At 41.5% G+C, this 17,802-nt stretch overlaps 1 protein-coding gene across 4 annotated transcripts in view; it reads right to left on the bottom strand.

Annotated features, from left to right (window-relative positions):
* The window catches only part of INPP5A (inositol polyphosphate-5-phosphatase A), a 227,122-nt gene that overhangs the window by 71,420 nt on the left and 137,900 nt on the right, over positions 1 to 17,802 (bottom strand). For all 4 annotated transcript variants that reach the window (XM_081912811.1, XM_081912813.1, XM_081912812.1 and 1 more), the window contains exon 9: positions 7,359 to 7,443. In XM_081912811.1, coding sequence (XP_081768937.1) covers positions 7,359 to 7,443 — 85 coding nt within the window. The remainder of the gene's footprint in view (positions 1 to 7,358; positions 7,444 to 17,802) is intronic.

Genomic DNA, 17,802 nt, shown 5'->3' with positions numbered 1-17,802 from the left:
GCCGGGTCAGAAAATCCATCATCAGTTGATTGGCATTTCATGTAACAAAACGTTTGCCAAGAAATAAATGAGATTTCCTGACTTTTGGGAGTCACATTTGCCCTCTGTATGCTTTTTGAATAATAGGTAATTAAACGGATGATGATCCCCCACCCTCCCCAACCAATTACATTGATGCAAATTGATAATTCAACATAAACATCTAATTAAGTCTATTTGAAATGTCATTTGTAACCCAATTCATGTTAGACCACCCCAAATTGATATAGACAAAGTAGGGCACTCCAAAAAAATAGAATGGGGAGAAAGAAATAAGAGTGAAGGTACTTCTTCAAGGATGGGTGGAAGATGGGAAGGGAAGAGAATATGGTACCCTAGAGGTTGTCACCTGATCTGTCAGGTTGCCCCTGAGGAGTCAAATGTGGTAGGAAGACAAACCTTTAGAGCAGGGATGAGGAACCTGTGGCCCTCTAGATATTATTGGACTACAACTCCCATCATCCTTGACCATTGGCTATGCTGGCTGGGGCTGATGTGAATTAAGACAGGCTCTCTCTATTCCTGGTTTAGAATCTTCTCTTAGGGAGCTCCTGCTCTTGGGGCTCCACATCCTATCTTTCCCCAATAGTTAGTCATCTGAAGCAGCATTTCAACTGACCCCACAGCTTTCTTACCTTCTCTCAAAATGAAGTCATAATGTACTTCCATACTGTGCCAGTAATGTTGGATTGTTTACATCATGCTGGTCAGCCAAATCACGAGAGAGATTTCACTTTAGTCTCGGCAGCTTTGAGGGAGGGAGGAAAACTAGAATGGGAAGTCCAGACAGCTATGTTCCAGCATAGCAGTACAATGAAGAAAGCCCCACTGCACTAGCAAAAGTCCTTGCTCAGGCTTCTGCTAGTGTGGCGCATTAGCTGAACTGTGCCCCAAGAGTCTGAATTTGTATAAGGCAACTTCTTATGTTCGTGGCCACTTTGAGTTGGATGCCTTTAAGAGCATGGCTATTAAAAATTATCAGATTATTAAAAATGGCTAGGTCCTAGCTTTGGTTCTGCTGTCCTACTTAATGGTACCACTTTCATAATGCCACGGGATTTCATAGATACAATTATGTCCTTGCATAGTTAGAAGAAAATCTGACGACAATTGCTATTTTTATTATGCATTTCAGTGCAGGAATGTCTATTTTTTATTTCTAATGGTGAAACAGAAATGCAGTTTCAAAGGAAGTTGCTTGGTTTGAGTAATGGATGGGACAGTTTTAAAGAGAGGAAGCAATACTCTGTTCCCCACCCCCCCACCCCACACCCCAAAGCAGCAGAATGGAAAAGAAAACTCAGGAAGTCAGCTAAAAACATGCCTTGTCTCCATTCGTAGGACAAGGAGTTAACCTGATCATCTCGGCCACAGTGGAAGACCACAGCAGAAAGTCTGATTAGCAATTCCTAAGAGAAGAGACCTGCCCACTCCATGGAAAAGTTGCTGTTTCCTGCTTCATTGCCTGAAGCACTATAGAAAGAAAGGCCAACCCCCTATAGGTCAAACCCCACCCTCATGCCAGGCAAATCAATCAAGGACAGCTGCTCTAACAAACGCAGGGGAAAGGGCACCTCTGCATGTTAAAAGCACAAAATGACAGCCAGGACTGGACACCAATGTGTAGGCAGCCTTACAAATTTACAGACAGGGGTTGTGACCCTTCCACTGACACTTCCATACATTCATGTGAATTAAGGGGGAAAGGAATGATTTATGGGCCTAATTCCACTGCCAAATTTACTGTAGGGAACTATCTTGAAAACAGCTGCAAAGGTTTGCAGGTTGGGCCCTGGGTTCTGATTAACGAAATGCAGCAAGAAGCAATAAAATGCAGAACTCTAATCAGCCAAAATATTTATTTTTTTAAAAAAAACTTTGTGTGGTCTGTTAATAGGCATGAAAGAGGGTGGAGATAAGCTGTGTCCTCTTTCTCTTTCTCTCTGTGATTGACAGAACAGAACTCCTTGCCTGCTGAAACAGAGACGCTGCACATTTAATTTGCTCAACGTTGGTGAATCTATTTTCATTTGGCTTCCTATGAAACAGCTGACAATCTTTCTGCTGTATAAATGATACATGCAGATCTTCCCAATCAGCACCTGCAGTTCGGCTTTAACAAATGGGAGAAGTTGCAGAGCTAGGAGTTCTCTAGTTGAATTCAAGGGATTCCCCAAAATACAAGCACTGCAGTAGCCGATATGGTTCCCCTCCACATGTTGTGGACTACAACTCCCATATTATTCTCTACCACTAGCTATACTGGCTGGGACTGATGGGAATTGTAGTCTAAAACACCTGGAAGGAACTGTGCTGGCTGCTCCTGAACTAGGACAACCACTGTTAAGACAGCACTTATCAACCGAGCACCACCTGACAGCAGATCTTCATCTCAAGTTTAAATGAAAGGGCTATTGAGGAGTAAGAAGTGATATACAGGTAACTTGAAACTTAGGCACATTTAACTTGTGTGCATTCAGAGCCGAAGCTGCTTGGGTGGAAAAAAGACATTGGCAATCCTACCAGCCATTGAACTCAGTATGTTTTGACTGCACATGAATTTGGCTTTAGGTGTGATCCCTGCAATGTAACCCTGGTGTAAGTTGAGAGTTGCCTGCATCTCATAGGATCAGCATTTAAGTTTTGTGGAGAAGTTGTCTGGCTGTAGCAAAAGCAACGTACAAGAGACCAGGGGTATCTGCCTTCTGAAAGACCCATTCCAATTAGGGAAGCTGTCGAGTTGCCCCGCCGCCGCCCAAAAATGTTGCTGCTGCTGTACAACTTGTGTTCAAACGATTCAGAAACAAACGGAGGTTGCGTCACAGCAGTGCATACTTAAGGGTTCTGCCCTTAATCCACGAACTGGTACAAACAAGGAAAGCTGCTATGCCCCCACTAGTGCAAACACAGCTGGAGCAGCTACGATTAAAAGAATAATGAGCTAAAACCTCCATCTACATTATCTGAACTGTGACAGAGTAGATACCAATTAACAGTGGGCTAGAGGATCCAGCCATTGATTAGCTGTGCAGGGTAGCAAAGCAATGAAGTGATGTTTATTCTTTTAGTCTGTTAATGTAGTTAGGGAAGACTGGTGATTTACCAGAAAGCTTTTAGCTCCAAGTTAAACTTTGGTGGCTTATTGCTACAGCAACACACTGGCCACTAGAGCTAACAATCTGGCAGATGTTTGCATTACAAAGCGTGCCCCCCCCCTCTGCCAGGGAAATTATTCCCATGTCAATTAGAGCTACATCAAGTCCTTGCCAGGAATCATCAGTGAGAAAACAACAGGTGGATATATCTTTTTAAACTGCTGTTTGACCCTTGACAAAACTTTGTATGTTGCTTTGAGTGCTGCGCTGCAGCTTACAGATGTTTAAAATAAAGACGATTTTCGCTGTGTTGTGCAGAGAGCGCATCTTGGTAGGTATTTGACACCCCACCCCACAAAGATGCCTGCCCCATGCAATATTATGTATTTGGGTTGTAGGTGCACAAGAAGATGGAGTGAAAGCCAGGGAGTTAGGTGAGATGGGAAAAAGCCCAGTTGAAAGATTGTAAAACCTGAACTGCAGCTGGTTCAGGAGACATTTCTTTAATCAAATGCTTCATATGAAAAGGGCTTTAACAGTCTCCTTGTGGAAGCCAAGTTATGTCCCCTCTCCCCTCACTATAACCTCAGATCTAGGAACAAGCCCATCCACAAACCATTGCTTAGGATGAGCTTTGGGGCTAATCCACTGGATCTGGTTTTCTGCTGTTGATCCACAACCCACAGCAGCCTCCAAATAAGTAGGGTTCCCCCTGGAACAGCTACCACCATGGATCTTCCTCTTCCTCTCTGTGCATGGTGCTAGCTGGCCAAACCTCCTGGCTCCTTAGCAGGCTGTTGTTCTTCAGGTGCATTGGGAAGGATAAAGGTGGGATCCACCTGTGAGCTAGTGATAGTCCTATTGCTGCTATCTGCTTCCTCTCCACAGCCTCCAAATGAATAGGCTAGCTACCCCCTTAAGCTATTCTTCTAAAGAGCAAGCAGGCACAATCACATACTTAGCACCCCATGAGTGGGCTTCTAGCAAAATTCTAGCCTTGAGTGTTAGATGCAACATCTACAAATGACTTGATAGGACAAACAGTTGAATTTTTCCTTTCCTTGGCTGCTTAAAATCTCCTTCTATCTTTTGATAGTAATATTATATATATATAATGCTAAAAAGCTTTATGAAGTTACAATACAGAAATCAAGTATAATTTAGATGACTAGGTATTCTTCCAATTGTTTAGCACAGGAATGGGAAACTTTTTCACCCCAAGGGCCACATTCCCTATTGAACAAGCTTCCAGGGGCCAGGCCACATGCCAGTGGTGAGCAGAGCCAGAAAAAAAAATGTGGAGAGAGAAGCAATTGTGAAGTTTAACTTTACACAACAGGTTAGTTTCCACGCATGTCCACACAATCTTTTCTATACTCTCCCCCCAATTAAGCAAGAGCCTGGTTGGAGTTCAAGGGCTCATTCCAGCCAGACAAAAACAGCTGCAAAGGGATGTGGCCTGGAGAGAGAGTTTTGGGAAAGTCCCAAGGGCCAGAGAGAGAGGTCTGGGAGCCACATTTGTCCTCCAGGCCTGAGGATATCCAATCCTCATATCACATAAGAATGTGATATTCCTGGTGAATTTCTAAGGATGCCTTCTCGTCTTTTCAGCCCTCTAGAATGGATTTGGATGCCCAATTCACATTTGACCCATGTACAGAACACTCACCCCCAAGTGTTGCTGTATTTATTTCAAAGAGGCAGATCTGCAGACACATTCATTTGCTATCTTCATGGAGATACTGCAATTCACATGTATTTGTGCTCTGCACATACCGTACGTACCTCAGTGATTGTGCAAGGCTCTATCTAGACCATCATGACAAAGATCCAGTTCCACATTTTATAATTTTTGATTCATTTTCAGTTTGACAAGGTACATTTTGTGACCTATAAGTGCATTTCTCTTTGACCACCTATGGCTCTCTCTCGTGGATAGTGGAACAGAATTTCATAGCAAAAACGGTCTGTCTAATGCTTTGGAGAAGTCTTTTCCCTCCTGCACCTAAAACCCTGAATGATGATTTATTGCTTCTTAATTACAATTTAATATGGCCAATAAGGTGCCAACTGATTTATGTTACTCTGTATGAGCATAAGAAAATCTATTTTTGAAACAACCCATATATCTTCTCTTTCAGTAGCCCTGCTGAGAATGTCTTTGGAAATATACTGCCTTGTGTTGCTGTTTGGGTAGGCAGATCTAATAGTTCAATGCATCAAATTTGGAGCTTGCATCTTCTTGTATTACCTAAACATTTGGCAGAATCATTTCACAAGGAAATATTTCCAAATGGGTGGAACAAAGAGGTGAAGAAGGGGGGGGGAGTCTTTTACAGCTACTTACATTCACGAGAGAAGAAAGAGCTAATTTATAGGTTACCTTCAGAGCTTGGATACTATGACAAAGCAGCATTCGCTAGTTGGCTTGAGTGTCAAATCGGTAACATACAGGGACATTCACATTACTTTAACAATCTTTGTACACAGCAGTTCAGCTGTACAAATCAACCAGTGTACACTCTTTCACACCAACTAACACCTGAACATGTGTAGAGATGCCTTGTACCTGTAGTCAGTGCAATGTATGAATAAGCCTACAGGTAGGCTGAATAATATAGTGGCTCCATCAGGTCCTTCGATTTGCCCCAATGAAATCTGGTTTAGCCATGTTACAATCGTCATGGCAGCCCTATTAATGCACGAAAAGGAACACACGTGGGCTTAAAAGTGGAGAGGGCGAAAAGCTATTTATGCACATCCTGGCATCATAGCACACCTCCCCCATCCCAGGGAAGACTTCTGCAGGTAAAGAAGTCATCGTAGGAAAATCCCCCTCTGTGCACATGTTTCATAGTTGGAGGTAAATCATTAGTATTTTTCCCAGCACAGTAACTCATGGCATTTAACTATATGCATTCATGGACAAAGTCCTAGCTACAGGGGAAAGTTCTGGGCTTGGCTTCCTACAGGCAGGCAGGCTCTTTCTTTCTTTCTTTCTTTCTTTCTTTCTTTCTTTCTTTCTTTCTTTCTTTCTCTCTCTCTCTCTCTCTCTCTCTCTCTCTCTCTCTCTCTCTCTCTCTCTCTCTCTCTCTCTCCCTTCCCATTTGGATTGTGTGAACATATGCCAGCAGCACTTAGAAGTGATACCATCACTCCTTTCTTTCACAAATAAAAGGGGGGGAGAGGAAAGGGGGCATGGCTTTTCCTAGAAGCGCAGTCACCTGCCAGACTGGGAAGGGATACTTGTTCCTGACAAGCAGGCAAGTGAGTTCATTGAATCCTCCCCATTTGGATTCCCAGGAAACTTTATGGACCCTTCCTTCTGGAGGCTCTCTGTAAACAAAGTTAACACTGCTCACAGATCACAATGCAGGTTCTCTTATTAAGACATTGCAAAGGGCGTGCAATTATTCTTTTATAGCTTGGTACTGTTGACACGTGTAAAAGTTTGATTCATGCACAAGTTGCACTCTTTGTCTCTAACCTTAGATGTATGGTTGCAGCATAACATTAATTAATGTTCATGAAGCACTCTGGAAATGAAAATAGCCACATCAGGATTAGAGTAGGTTATTAGGAGGATTTCCCATTATAGGAAATTTGTTGTGCGATTCTCAAGCTGCCTATGATTTATCGCAGGGAGGGGAAAAAGGAAGGGATGAGAGGTTTGTTCTTTTTAAAACAAATACACCCATTTGAAACCGAAAATCTGAGCTGAAATTTCTGTGGAATGAAATTTGGGGGAAAGCTGTGTGGAAACTACTCTGTGTGGGAAACGGCAAATTCAGGAATATGTCAATACTAACGAAAATGTGAACTGTGAACCTGAAAGGTCTTTAGTTCAAATCCCACCTCAGCCACAAATTCACTAGCTGACTAATGTATCGATATCAAACTACACAAAGTCCAGTTCTGACCCAATTATAGTTATCTCCAATCTTCAGAGCTGTGCCAGAATGATGTGGTCTTCGGAGCCCTGGCTGAGTGGCAGCAAATTCACTACCCAGAACATCTATGCTGGACTTCATGGATGGACTGGTAGCATTGCAACAGCAATTAAGGAAACCCAGATGGAACATTTTTGATGGTTGTGACCAACTCGGTCTGTTGAGCATTTTTTTGCAAGCCTAAAAGCCAGTTAACTTTCTTAAGATTTTTTTTTAAAAAACCCTGAATAATTTTCAATGGGGTCCAGATGTAAAGAAGAAAAGGAGGTCCTACCTCTACCACTGACTTTGCATCCAGTCGAAAGTTGAAATCTCCAAAGACAAAATATGAAACTCTCTCAAACCGCTGATCTATAATTCTGAAAAGGCACAATAGAGGGGGAAAAGAATTAAATGCAGTACGCTCAGCTGTATGTGAAAGAAAGGAATCTGTAAAGTACCTTCACTTTAAAAACAATACCCAGAATTGTAACTGCAAAGAGATTACATGTGCATGCTCATGGCTCTGTCATTGAAACCCTGCCAAGGTCCTGGTGGGAAGAGGGTCTGTAAGGTGGGGCTGGGCAAGAGCACAAGTTCCTTAGAAGAACTAAGGTAGACTGACAGGGAAAGGAAGAATTGAGGATTGTGGGATCCAACCAAAAACCCACTCCTGGCCACACCAAACTTTCTTCATTTCAGCATTATTTAATTTAGGGTGGTGGTGGGGTGCATGTCATTCCATTGTTGATATTGTTTAAACAATCCAGAATCAGAAATCCTTGTTGATCTACTGAAATTCAGCCAGTGATCTACCAATAGAGCCAGATCTAGCTTCTGCACACCCTTGATCTAGGATGCCTAGAGCCAACCTGGAGGAGCTTCTCTGCCACTTAAAGAAAACATTGATGAGCAGGTGCTCATGTTTGGATGTGTGTCTGCATGCGACCAGATGGGTTTACCTTTTTCGTTGCTAGATTAGGCAACAAAAAGTGTAAAGGCTAGCCACTGATGTGGACAGTGTCTCTCGTCACTTAGCCAAATCTCCTATCAAAAATACAGTACCACCTCTGGTTACGAACTTAATTCATTCTGGAGGTCCATTCTTAAGCTGAAACCGTTCTTATCATGAGGCACGCTTTCGCTAATGGGGCCTCTGGTGCACAATTTCCGTTCGCATCCTGGGGCAAAGTTCGCAACCAGGAGCAGCTACTTCCGGGTTAGCGGAGCTCGTAACCTGAAGCGTTCGTAACCAGAAGCATTTGTAACCAGAGGTATCACTGTAGAATCACCGACTGTATCAGGCAAGGCAAATAGCTGAACATAAATAAACCAGCTTCTTGCAGGTGCTGATGGAAGTTCATTATTGTGAAGAAATTTTGAAGTATAGGCTGTCACAAAATGTTGCCGTGTCGAGTGCTCCTGTTCAGACTTCCATCCATGCTATACTACTGCTACTACTATTAGTAGTAGTAGCAATATTACTACTAGTATAACTAGTATTACCCCCCAAGTATATTCCTTAGGAATGAACCTCAAATTGAAGTAGGCAAATTTGAAAAGAGTTTTATGAGATTTTTTGAGGTGAAAAATATTATGATGCTATAGCTTTGGAGTGATAGGGAATATGATTTCTATGACAGTTTTGATACTTTAAGACCAAGTTAAACAAGGACTATAGGAATAGTTTTGCTCCCGGGAAAACTACCTGTTGCAAAAAACAGGAAACCCTGAAGGCGTGAAATAAATACATCAAACTGGCCTACTGCTTAGTAAAAAAAATTGTGTTAAGCAATTTTCTAGAGGGGGGGGCATCAGAATATGCTGCCAGATTAACTCGATCTGCAGCCTTGCTTTGAGTGATCTCAGAGAGATGAATGGGTTTGAAGTAGCAGCATATGAAAAGCATGTACTCCTTTAGGTTTTAGCAGTTAACAACTATAAATCTCGACAGCTCATCAAATATCAAATATATTCAGGAGGGTGTTCCCCTCCCCAACTGACCAGGAGAGCTTTAGAAGTTGCTTCATTGTAATCCTGCATTACAATTTCCTTTTGAACATGCCATGAATCAAAATTTCCTATAAAAGGTTGCAATTAATCACCCAATGGAGTGATAAATTTCAATGGTGTAAAAAAGGAAGCAGCCAAGTCATGTCACCAGCATTAATTTAATGTTTCACAGTGGGAGGATCTGAGTCTATTTCACATAGTTCTTATCTGATGTCCACATTGCATTACCAAAAATATTGTAATTTATCTGCAAGACTTACAACCCGATCCGATGACGCTACCACAACCGATCACATTAAAGGAGCCCACCACTAGAATAAGGCCACCATTTGCTGCTCCATCTCTTTGGGCTGGTATGACTGCTAGGCAGAATAGATAATGCTGCTGAACCCATGCTGAATATAAGGCAGCTTCCTTTTCCTCTGTATCCTGAAACCCAGGAGAACATGCTCACTTCCTCCCAAGTTTCCAAGCACTTCCACTTCATCAATCAGTTCCTCCCTATTGGTGTGGATCAGGTCCAAGATAGATGATCCCCTTATTGGTTCTTCCATCTTCTGGGAAATGAAATTGTCAGCAAGGCAACGGAGGAATTTGTCAGACATTACACTCTTGGCAGAGTTTGAGTCCCAACAGATACCAGGGAAGTTGAAGTCCCCCAGGATTATTATTTCTCTCTGTTTTGAATGTTTGGTAATCTTGCTCTAGTAAGGCATCATCCACATCTTCCATCTGGCTTGGTGGTCTATAGCAGACACCCATAGTAAGGTCACTGTTGTTCCTTTCTCCTACAATTTATACCCATATACTATCCATCTGCTTTTCATGCTCCAGGTCATAGATTTCTTCACAAGTGTACACATCCTTTATATGTAATGCTACTATATTTGAGTTACTTATGATATCAGCAATCAGACTGAGTGACCTAATGCCCTCCAGGGAACAATGACTATTAACATTTTAACTGAACATGCAGGAAGAATAGTCAAAAATCACTATTAGAAAATGTCATTGGACTGTTTCAGCTGCAACACACCAAACCATGGTTTGTGAACAAGCTTGAAGACCCCCATGTCCATAGTACCTTGCTATGCTTCCATCCCCTCCTTCTCTCCATACTGCCTCAGTTTCCTCCCTTTGCTCTTGAATTGAGGAAAAACTATGTTGCTTATAAACCTGGCTGATTAGGTGACATGCAAATCACAGCTTGCTTGTTTGAGTAAAATGAGAAACAATGGTTTGCTTTAAAGCAGGAAGGGAAGCCAGAAACAGTGGATCATGAGGGGAAGAAGAATGGAGAAGTGGTTGAGCCTGAGGGTACTTCTGGCCTTGTTGATGTAGAACCAACTCAAGGGTTTGGCATTATGTCTGAATCAGCCCACGGCCAGAAAAAGTGTAATTCTGCAGTTTAGTCTTGACATTCCACATTTTTAAATGTATCCGTCATATCCAACATATGCTTTGTGAAGTGTTTCCATAGGTAAATATTCCAGCGGGGGTGGGGGCAGGAAGGAAAGCAACCATCTATCACAATTATGATCCACTTGCTTGCTGTTAGATCTGTGACGTTGCCTTTCCTTCTTGTTCAACAATGATTCACATGCCACATTAAGTACTCTTACTCAGTTCAATATTTGCAGCAATGGCTGTAGCAAATATAAAAATCCATACTCAAAACTGACTAACTTATGAACCATAAAACTGCAATATGAATTCCTGACTTTGACCCTCAGTAAATTACAAGTACTGCCTGAGCTCAGCATAACTGAGAGGCAGTCTCCCATACTATGCCCCATCCACAAATTTCCCTCCACAACTTGCTTTTCTAAAAAAGAAAAATTTGAATGAAAGCTGAAGTGGAGGGCACGCAAATGTTAAGAGGTTGTAGGCAGCTGACCAGTTTATTCCATTATTTATACTAACATGGACATAAATGGAATTTCAGAGTCACAATGCACTGATGGAGTTCATTTCATGACAAGGGCCTCCTCAGTTATTACCTGTAAAGAGGGGAAATGAGTAGCAAGGGGCTGCGCTTTCAGTATCACTAAAAGCTTGTGCAGGCAACTAACACGTGGTCGCTTTTGCAACGGGGAGTTTCATTTGCTCATGGAGTCTTCCTGTGTGAGGTAGAAAGCTGATCTTCCCGGGTTCTAAATCACTCAGGGAACTCCATGAATACAGCAGTCTCCCCGCTGCAGAAGTGAAAATGCAAGCACTGCAACAATAGGGGGCAAGGGGAAAAGTGCAGCCCTGCAATCCCTTGATACCGCTTTAAAGTAAGCGCTGAAAAAGGATAATAACGAATACAGTACTTTCAAGGCACAGGGAAGGGGGGGGGGAGGGAACCTTTCAAATTTATCTCAACGGATGAGACATCATAAAGCGTGTTTGAAAAGGAGATTATGCTGATGTTGCCAGTAAAGAAATGGAGGAATTTCTAAATCATTACTCTAAATGGAACAAATCAATAAGCCCTTTAAACACAGATATGCATAATTTCTACTTAAATCTGAACACTACATTCATTACACTGGAATCCCATGCTTCCTCCAAGGTGATTAGGTCGGCGTTATCTCAAATTAATCTCAGCATCCCGTTGAGGAGGATTTGGGGAAACATAAGAACATACAAAGAGTGCCCAGACCAAAGGATCATTTAGGCCAGAATCCTGTAATCACAGTGACCAACTAGATGCCTGCGAGCAAGACAAGACGTAACTGCAAGGACAGTCTTCCCACTTATGCTCTCCAACATCTGGCATTCAGAAGCGTATGTCCTTTGATATGCACACCAGACATTGGCAGCCATCTCCTCCATGAATGGATCTAATCCTCACTGAAAGCTGTCTAAGTTGGTAGCCATCACTACACCTTGTGGTAAAGAGACAGTGGCCATCCAGAAGCTTCATACCAGAGTGGGCTACTGAAACTATACCTCTGTGGCCCACATTTTAGCACTCTCATTGTGGCGCTTAATGAAAGCGGAGTCTGGTTTCCAATGGAATTCCAGTTTTCAGGACTCACTTGCGATGAACTTCTTTGTTCAAGTGGGAAGAATATACACAGGGTAATCAATCACTGCTTTGGGGTTGCATTCATAATCTTACTTTTCAAAGTCTTATCTTTTTTTAAAAAATATTATTAAGACCCACTATCGCAGTCGCACATTCACTCAATTCTGATATGTCTTAAGGTTTGTCAAGTTACCTGGAAACAATTCACCAAGGCTATAGAAGAAAGGCAAAAAAGAATCATATCAGGATTTGTGTATGTTTCTATCTGTTTAGAGCTGGTACATGTCTGAATACATTCTGCAGAACAACAATGAATGAATGGATGGATGGATGGATAGAAGGTGCGGTAGAGGTTTTTTCCGGGGGTGGGGGAGAGGAGGGAAGAGATGGCTACTATTGTTCCAAGGGTGGCCAATATTTTTCCTGGTGTTTTAAGTGATTAAAGTTTTACATTAATAATTGATACTTTAGGGCTTTCCTTAAAAACAACAACAACCTCTCTAAGCAAATAATATATGTTTGGGAGTTCAAACCCTTTCAGAAAGTTGTTGTATTATTATTATTATTATTAAAAAATGTCAGAGGAATCTAGTTATTTAAAAGAAGAAGTAAGATGCAGCAACTTTAGACAGCCAGCGTTTTACTATTTTGCCTTCAGTACTGACAAGCTGGGGGATGGGAAAACATTTCAATTCAGAAAAATGCAAGACTTCCTAATTCACACTTCCAGAAGCAATACATGAATTAAAGCACGGCTATCCTTCAGAATTTGCATTTCTTTGATTTTTACAAAAGTTTAGTATCAGATATGGGTACAAAAAATGCACATATATGGAAAGTATGCATCTAACATAAAAAGTATTACATTGGGGGGGGGGAGAATGATTTCAAAAATCTGTGTATCAGACAAAATGGTATGCAAAAAAGTGTCTATTAGGAAAAATGTGTGCTAAAATGCTAATGATTTTTCTGAAGGACTTTTGAAAACATAAATCACAAGCCAGTGTAGAAAATGTGGTAAACTGAAATTAACACTGAAAAACTGATAGAAAACTAAATTGACAGATTCAATTTATGAATCTACTTATACCACAATCCAATGCATGTTTACATAGAAGTAAATCTCAGTGCATTACTCCCTAATGAATACATTTAGGACTGAGGTCTGACTTACAGTATTAATTTAGTACAACTTTTCTGACTAATTTTCAGTACATTAAAGGCATGCCTACCTATTTCTTCATATGCAAAAAAGTGAAATGTAATCTTTAAAGTAATTAAACTTTATTCCATAAATGCCACTCAAAATTTGCAGCAAGGTAGTTTAAGGTCCTTAGGATTTTTTCTGGCTTCTGCAATATGTATTTTATGCCCTCAAGTTCATTTCAGCGTTCCAAGGGAATAATAAGACAAGGAGAGATGCAGCTAGCTTTCGCCACTTATTCCCTCAGATACTGCAACCAAGATGGACAGGATTTTGGGGAGGGGTGATGGAAGAAGGAAGCAGTTGCGTATCAGCTCTGTGTGTGTGTTGGAGAGCTGCTGAACATGATTCAGTGTGACAAGAGGCACAGTGATCTGGCTAAACCATTTCTCAGCGCACTTTGTAAGGAGGATCAGCTGCATTATTCCTTTAATAGCCATGTCTAATGCAATAGGCTAGTGGGTTTTGTCCCGAGTCAAGGTATCAGCTGCAGGTCAGAAGGTAACATTCTGTTTACAAGATTATTTCCTAAAGCACTTATCTCGCCTTCGGTGTGAAAAGTTGACTTTTCTGTTTGTAAGGGGGCCAAAAGAATTGAGGGAATGGGAAAAATTAGCTACACTGGGCTGGAGCTGAATGGCATTAAGTGGGAGGTCTGAGAAGGGCCTGCTGTGGCTCTCAGCAGGATACCTTATTACCCACGTCATCGCAGTTCATTCAGGCAAGCAGTAACAGTGTCACCAACATTCCCACACAAAGACAAAGTTCTTCACACAGTCTATAAACATGCTTCCCCTGGCCGATTCATCCTAGCTTGACACCAATGAAAAGGGGGTTCTTCTCTCACTCTTTTTTTTTTAATGAATAACAAAACAAAACAAAACAAAAATCCCAACCTCAGGCCAAACAGGATGAATGGAAGGAGAAAAAAAGAAAGAAGCAGCATTGTCACATATCTAGGGGAGAAACAATTTGGAGGTCAACATTATTTAATTCGCACAGACATGGAAATTGTACGGAAAACTTGGGAGGCTAAAGATTAATATTTTATCTACTCTCATGTTTATATGTCTACTTTTCCGAGAGCTGGCAATTCCCACCATGGGTGTGCTTTGTGTACCAATGAAGGCAGTGACATTAAACAGTGTTGCAGGGTAATTTCATGTTAACAATGAAAGAGGAATACACACACACACACACACACAATGAAAGGACACACAGGGAAATAATAATAATGAGCAAATATTTAGTACAAAATTCAAGCACACAAGCAAAGCCATTGCGAACTCAGCAGCGACACAGAGAAGAGTTTAAACTCTTTCCAAAATATATTTAAAGGGAGCTTTGTAATGTTCTGAAAGTCCCATACTGCATATTAAATCTACTAAGGCAGCTGACATAAAAATGTACCATGGCATCTATAAAGTTTTTTTTATAGAAGAGCATGGCAATTATTTAACTTTTTAATAATAATAATAATAATAATAGTGAAATAAATGCTTTTAAGACAAGAAATACTGTAGCTCTGACAAGAGGCCAAACAACACGACCAACTAATTGTATCACTTTGGTGTTAGTGTTTGGTGGTATTTTTGTTGTTGCTTAAACGACTTGTCCTACTTTCAAGTTAATCTAAACTTTGAAGCCAGAGTCTATTTCAATTTGAATCTAGTAAAAGAATAAAGCTGCAGTAGGTCTCAACATGCAAGCCCAAACAATTCTTTTCACATTATGTATCCTCCCTGAAAGGTTTAGAAAGCAGTTGAGATAAGTAGAGACAATAGGAGTGTTTGCATACATGAAGGATGCTAAATCCCCCCCCCCTTTCGAAATGACAAGAAAAGGATCTCAATGTGGTTCCAGAATGAAGGTCACAGAAAGGTTATCGGATAGAGGATATTGGATTTTTTATTTGCTCTTTATAGAAAGCATAGTTAGGAAGCGTTTTTCAGCTCCAAAGGAAAGAGAATGTTTGGATTAAGAGACACTAGACTTATATTGCTGAATATAGGGACAAATAAGATGATTAAATGCTTCCAGGAATTTATCACCATGCATGAACTCACACTCTTGAGAAACCCTCTTCTAAGTGCCCACCACAAGGGCCGAGCTTCCTCTGTTGTGATGGGACAGCTATGGAGCTCTCTTCCCCCAGGGGGAGTGTTTGGCTCAGTCCTTGGCCCCTTTGCCAAGACAAAGTGAAGGCATGTGGAATGGCAAATGTTTCAAAACAGTGCTCCATACTGATGGTTTTACTGATAGATCTGTAATGTGCCTGGTCTAAAGTACCTGTTCTCCATAAGTTTATGAGAAAAGAAATATTATCCAAAAATAATGAGATAACATTTAAGTGAAATTCTCATGGGTGGGATGCAGGACTGCCTTACTTTCATGGTAATCAAATGATGCTTGTGAGTGTCCTGTCTTTCAGTCTACAAACCATCTATCCAGTTACTTTCCTGTAAGCATGGGAAAATGGGGAGGGTGCCTACCATATGCCAGACAACTGTCTTTTTTATTTTTTACTTTTAAAGAAATCACTCTGCATATTTTTTAGGTAAAAAAAGGACTTCCCTCAGCTACAAAGCATCGTATCCTGCATAGTTCTACACGAACGTTCCATCAGCACAAATATTTCTGTTTGCGCAAAGCAATGCTATCCCTCTCTCCTCTGCTCATGCACGCCCTTAAATTTCATTCTAGGGGTTTCCCCAACCCCCTGGAACAGATTTGAGGAGGGCCACAGTGTGAAAAGAGGGTGAAAATGTCTGTTCAACAAGCAGACTCCTTATGCTGATGGGACATGCAACTAGACTACCACCCAAAATGGTTGAGGGCACCAATCTCAGGAGCTCAGTATCTAGTCTCCATGGCCTCCTGTTGAAGGTTCTGGAGAAGACATCATGAGGTAAGTTCGGATCAGGAAAGCAACCAGCTGAGGAAGCTGTCAAGCATGAGAAACATTTAATGGAAACAAAACAAAACCACACATGGGCCACATTCACCTCAGCCACCTTGCAATGACAATGTAAACCCAACTCTCACCCATCAAAAGTCACCCCTCTCTCCCTCTCGGCAGAAAGACGGGTGCCTTTTTCACAGTGACAGAAAACCTCCTAAAGGTTGGAGGACAGATTTCGGCATAGTACTACTCTAGAGAGAAAGGCAGATGAGAATGTATAACTTGCTGTTGAAATGGAATACACAGGATGAAACGGTGAAATCAGCTATGATTAAATGGGCACAGGATATCGGTCATGACATTATGTTTGCTGACTGGGAACAGTTATGGACCACTGGTGTTAAATTTACGGCATGTAATGCCTTAAAAGAAAACATAATGAAAATGATCTACAGGTGGTACATGACCCCAGTCAAGCTTGCAAAAATTTACCATTTGCCCAATAACAAATGCTGGAAATGTAATGAGACTGAAGGTACCTTTTACCACCTTTGGTGGACCTGTCCAAAGATTAAAGCCTTCTGGGAGATGATTTATAATGAAATTAAGAAGGTCCTTAAGTGGACTTTTCCTAAGAAACCTGAGGCTTTTCTCCTGGGCATGGTTGGCCAATTGGTGCCAAAGAAGGATAGGACTTTTTTCATGTATGCTACTACAGCAGCAAGAATTCTTCTGGCAAAGTATTGGAAGATGCAAGAACTACCTACTCTGGAAGAATGGCAGACAAAGGTGACAGACTTCATGGGACTAGCAGAGATGACCGGCAGAATCCGAGACCAGGGGAAAGAGACAGTGGAAGAGGACTGGAAGAAATTCAAAACATATCTTAAAAACTGTTGTAAAATTGAGGAGTGTTAAGATGTCAAGGGGTAAGAAGTAGAGAATTACAGCTGTAACTAATAAGTCTAAGGAAATCTAATGAAAGGGAACTAATAGATAAATTGACTAAAGGGTTGCTAAAGAATTGTGGAATAAGGATGCAGCGAAAGGGAGGTATGGGGAAGTCGGTATATGTTTAATGTTGTGTATGTTTTTGTTTTGTGTTGTGTTTGTTTTTTATTATGCGTTTGAAAAATGAATAAAAATTTTTATAAAAAAAAAATGAAAGGCAGATGAGTAGCAATAAATAAGGGCCTGGAAGTAAAGAACCACAGGTACCGGCCCTAGTTCAGGGCTAAGAGTGTGTGTTTGAAACCCCGAAGAGCTTCTGCGGAACAGAGTAGACATTACTGAGCTACAAGGACCAATGGCCTTAAAAAGTAAGGGAAAATGTGTGTGCGTCTTATGGAGTGAATGCAGGCTGCATGGCTAAGCCAGAAGCCAGAACAGGGAGAGGGAGCGCTGCTCAGCGCTCTAGCTATTCGGGCTTTTGGATAGCCCCGTGAAGCCTCCGCAGGGCATGGGGATGAAGGCTTTTGCAGGAAGTGGGGGGAAGGGACAGAGGGCAGCTTACCTGCATGCAGCCTCTTCTGGGCAGGGGGAGTCTTCATCCCTGGAGAGGCTTCAGTGGCTATCCCAGAAGCCAGAACAGCAAGAGGCTATCC

The sequence above is a fragment of the Podarcis melisellensis genome, assembly GCF_964234715.1.
Source record: "Podarcis melisellensis genome assembly, chromosome: 5".
In the NCBI taxonomy this organism is placed as follows: Eukaryota; Metazoa; Chordata; class Lepidosauria; order Squamata; family Lacertidae; genus Podarcis; species Podarcis melisellensis.
Note: the sequence above shows the minus strand (reverse complement) of the source record. Positions and strands in the feature narration are given on the sequence as shown.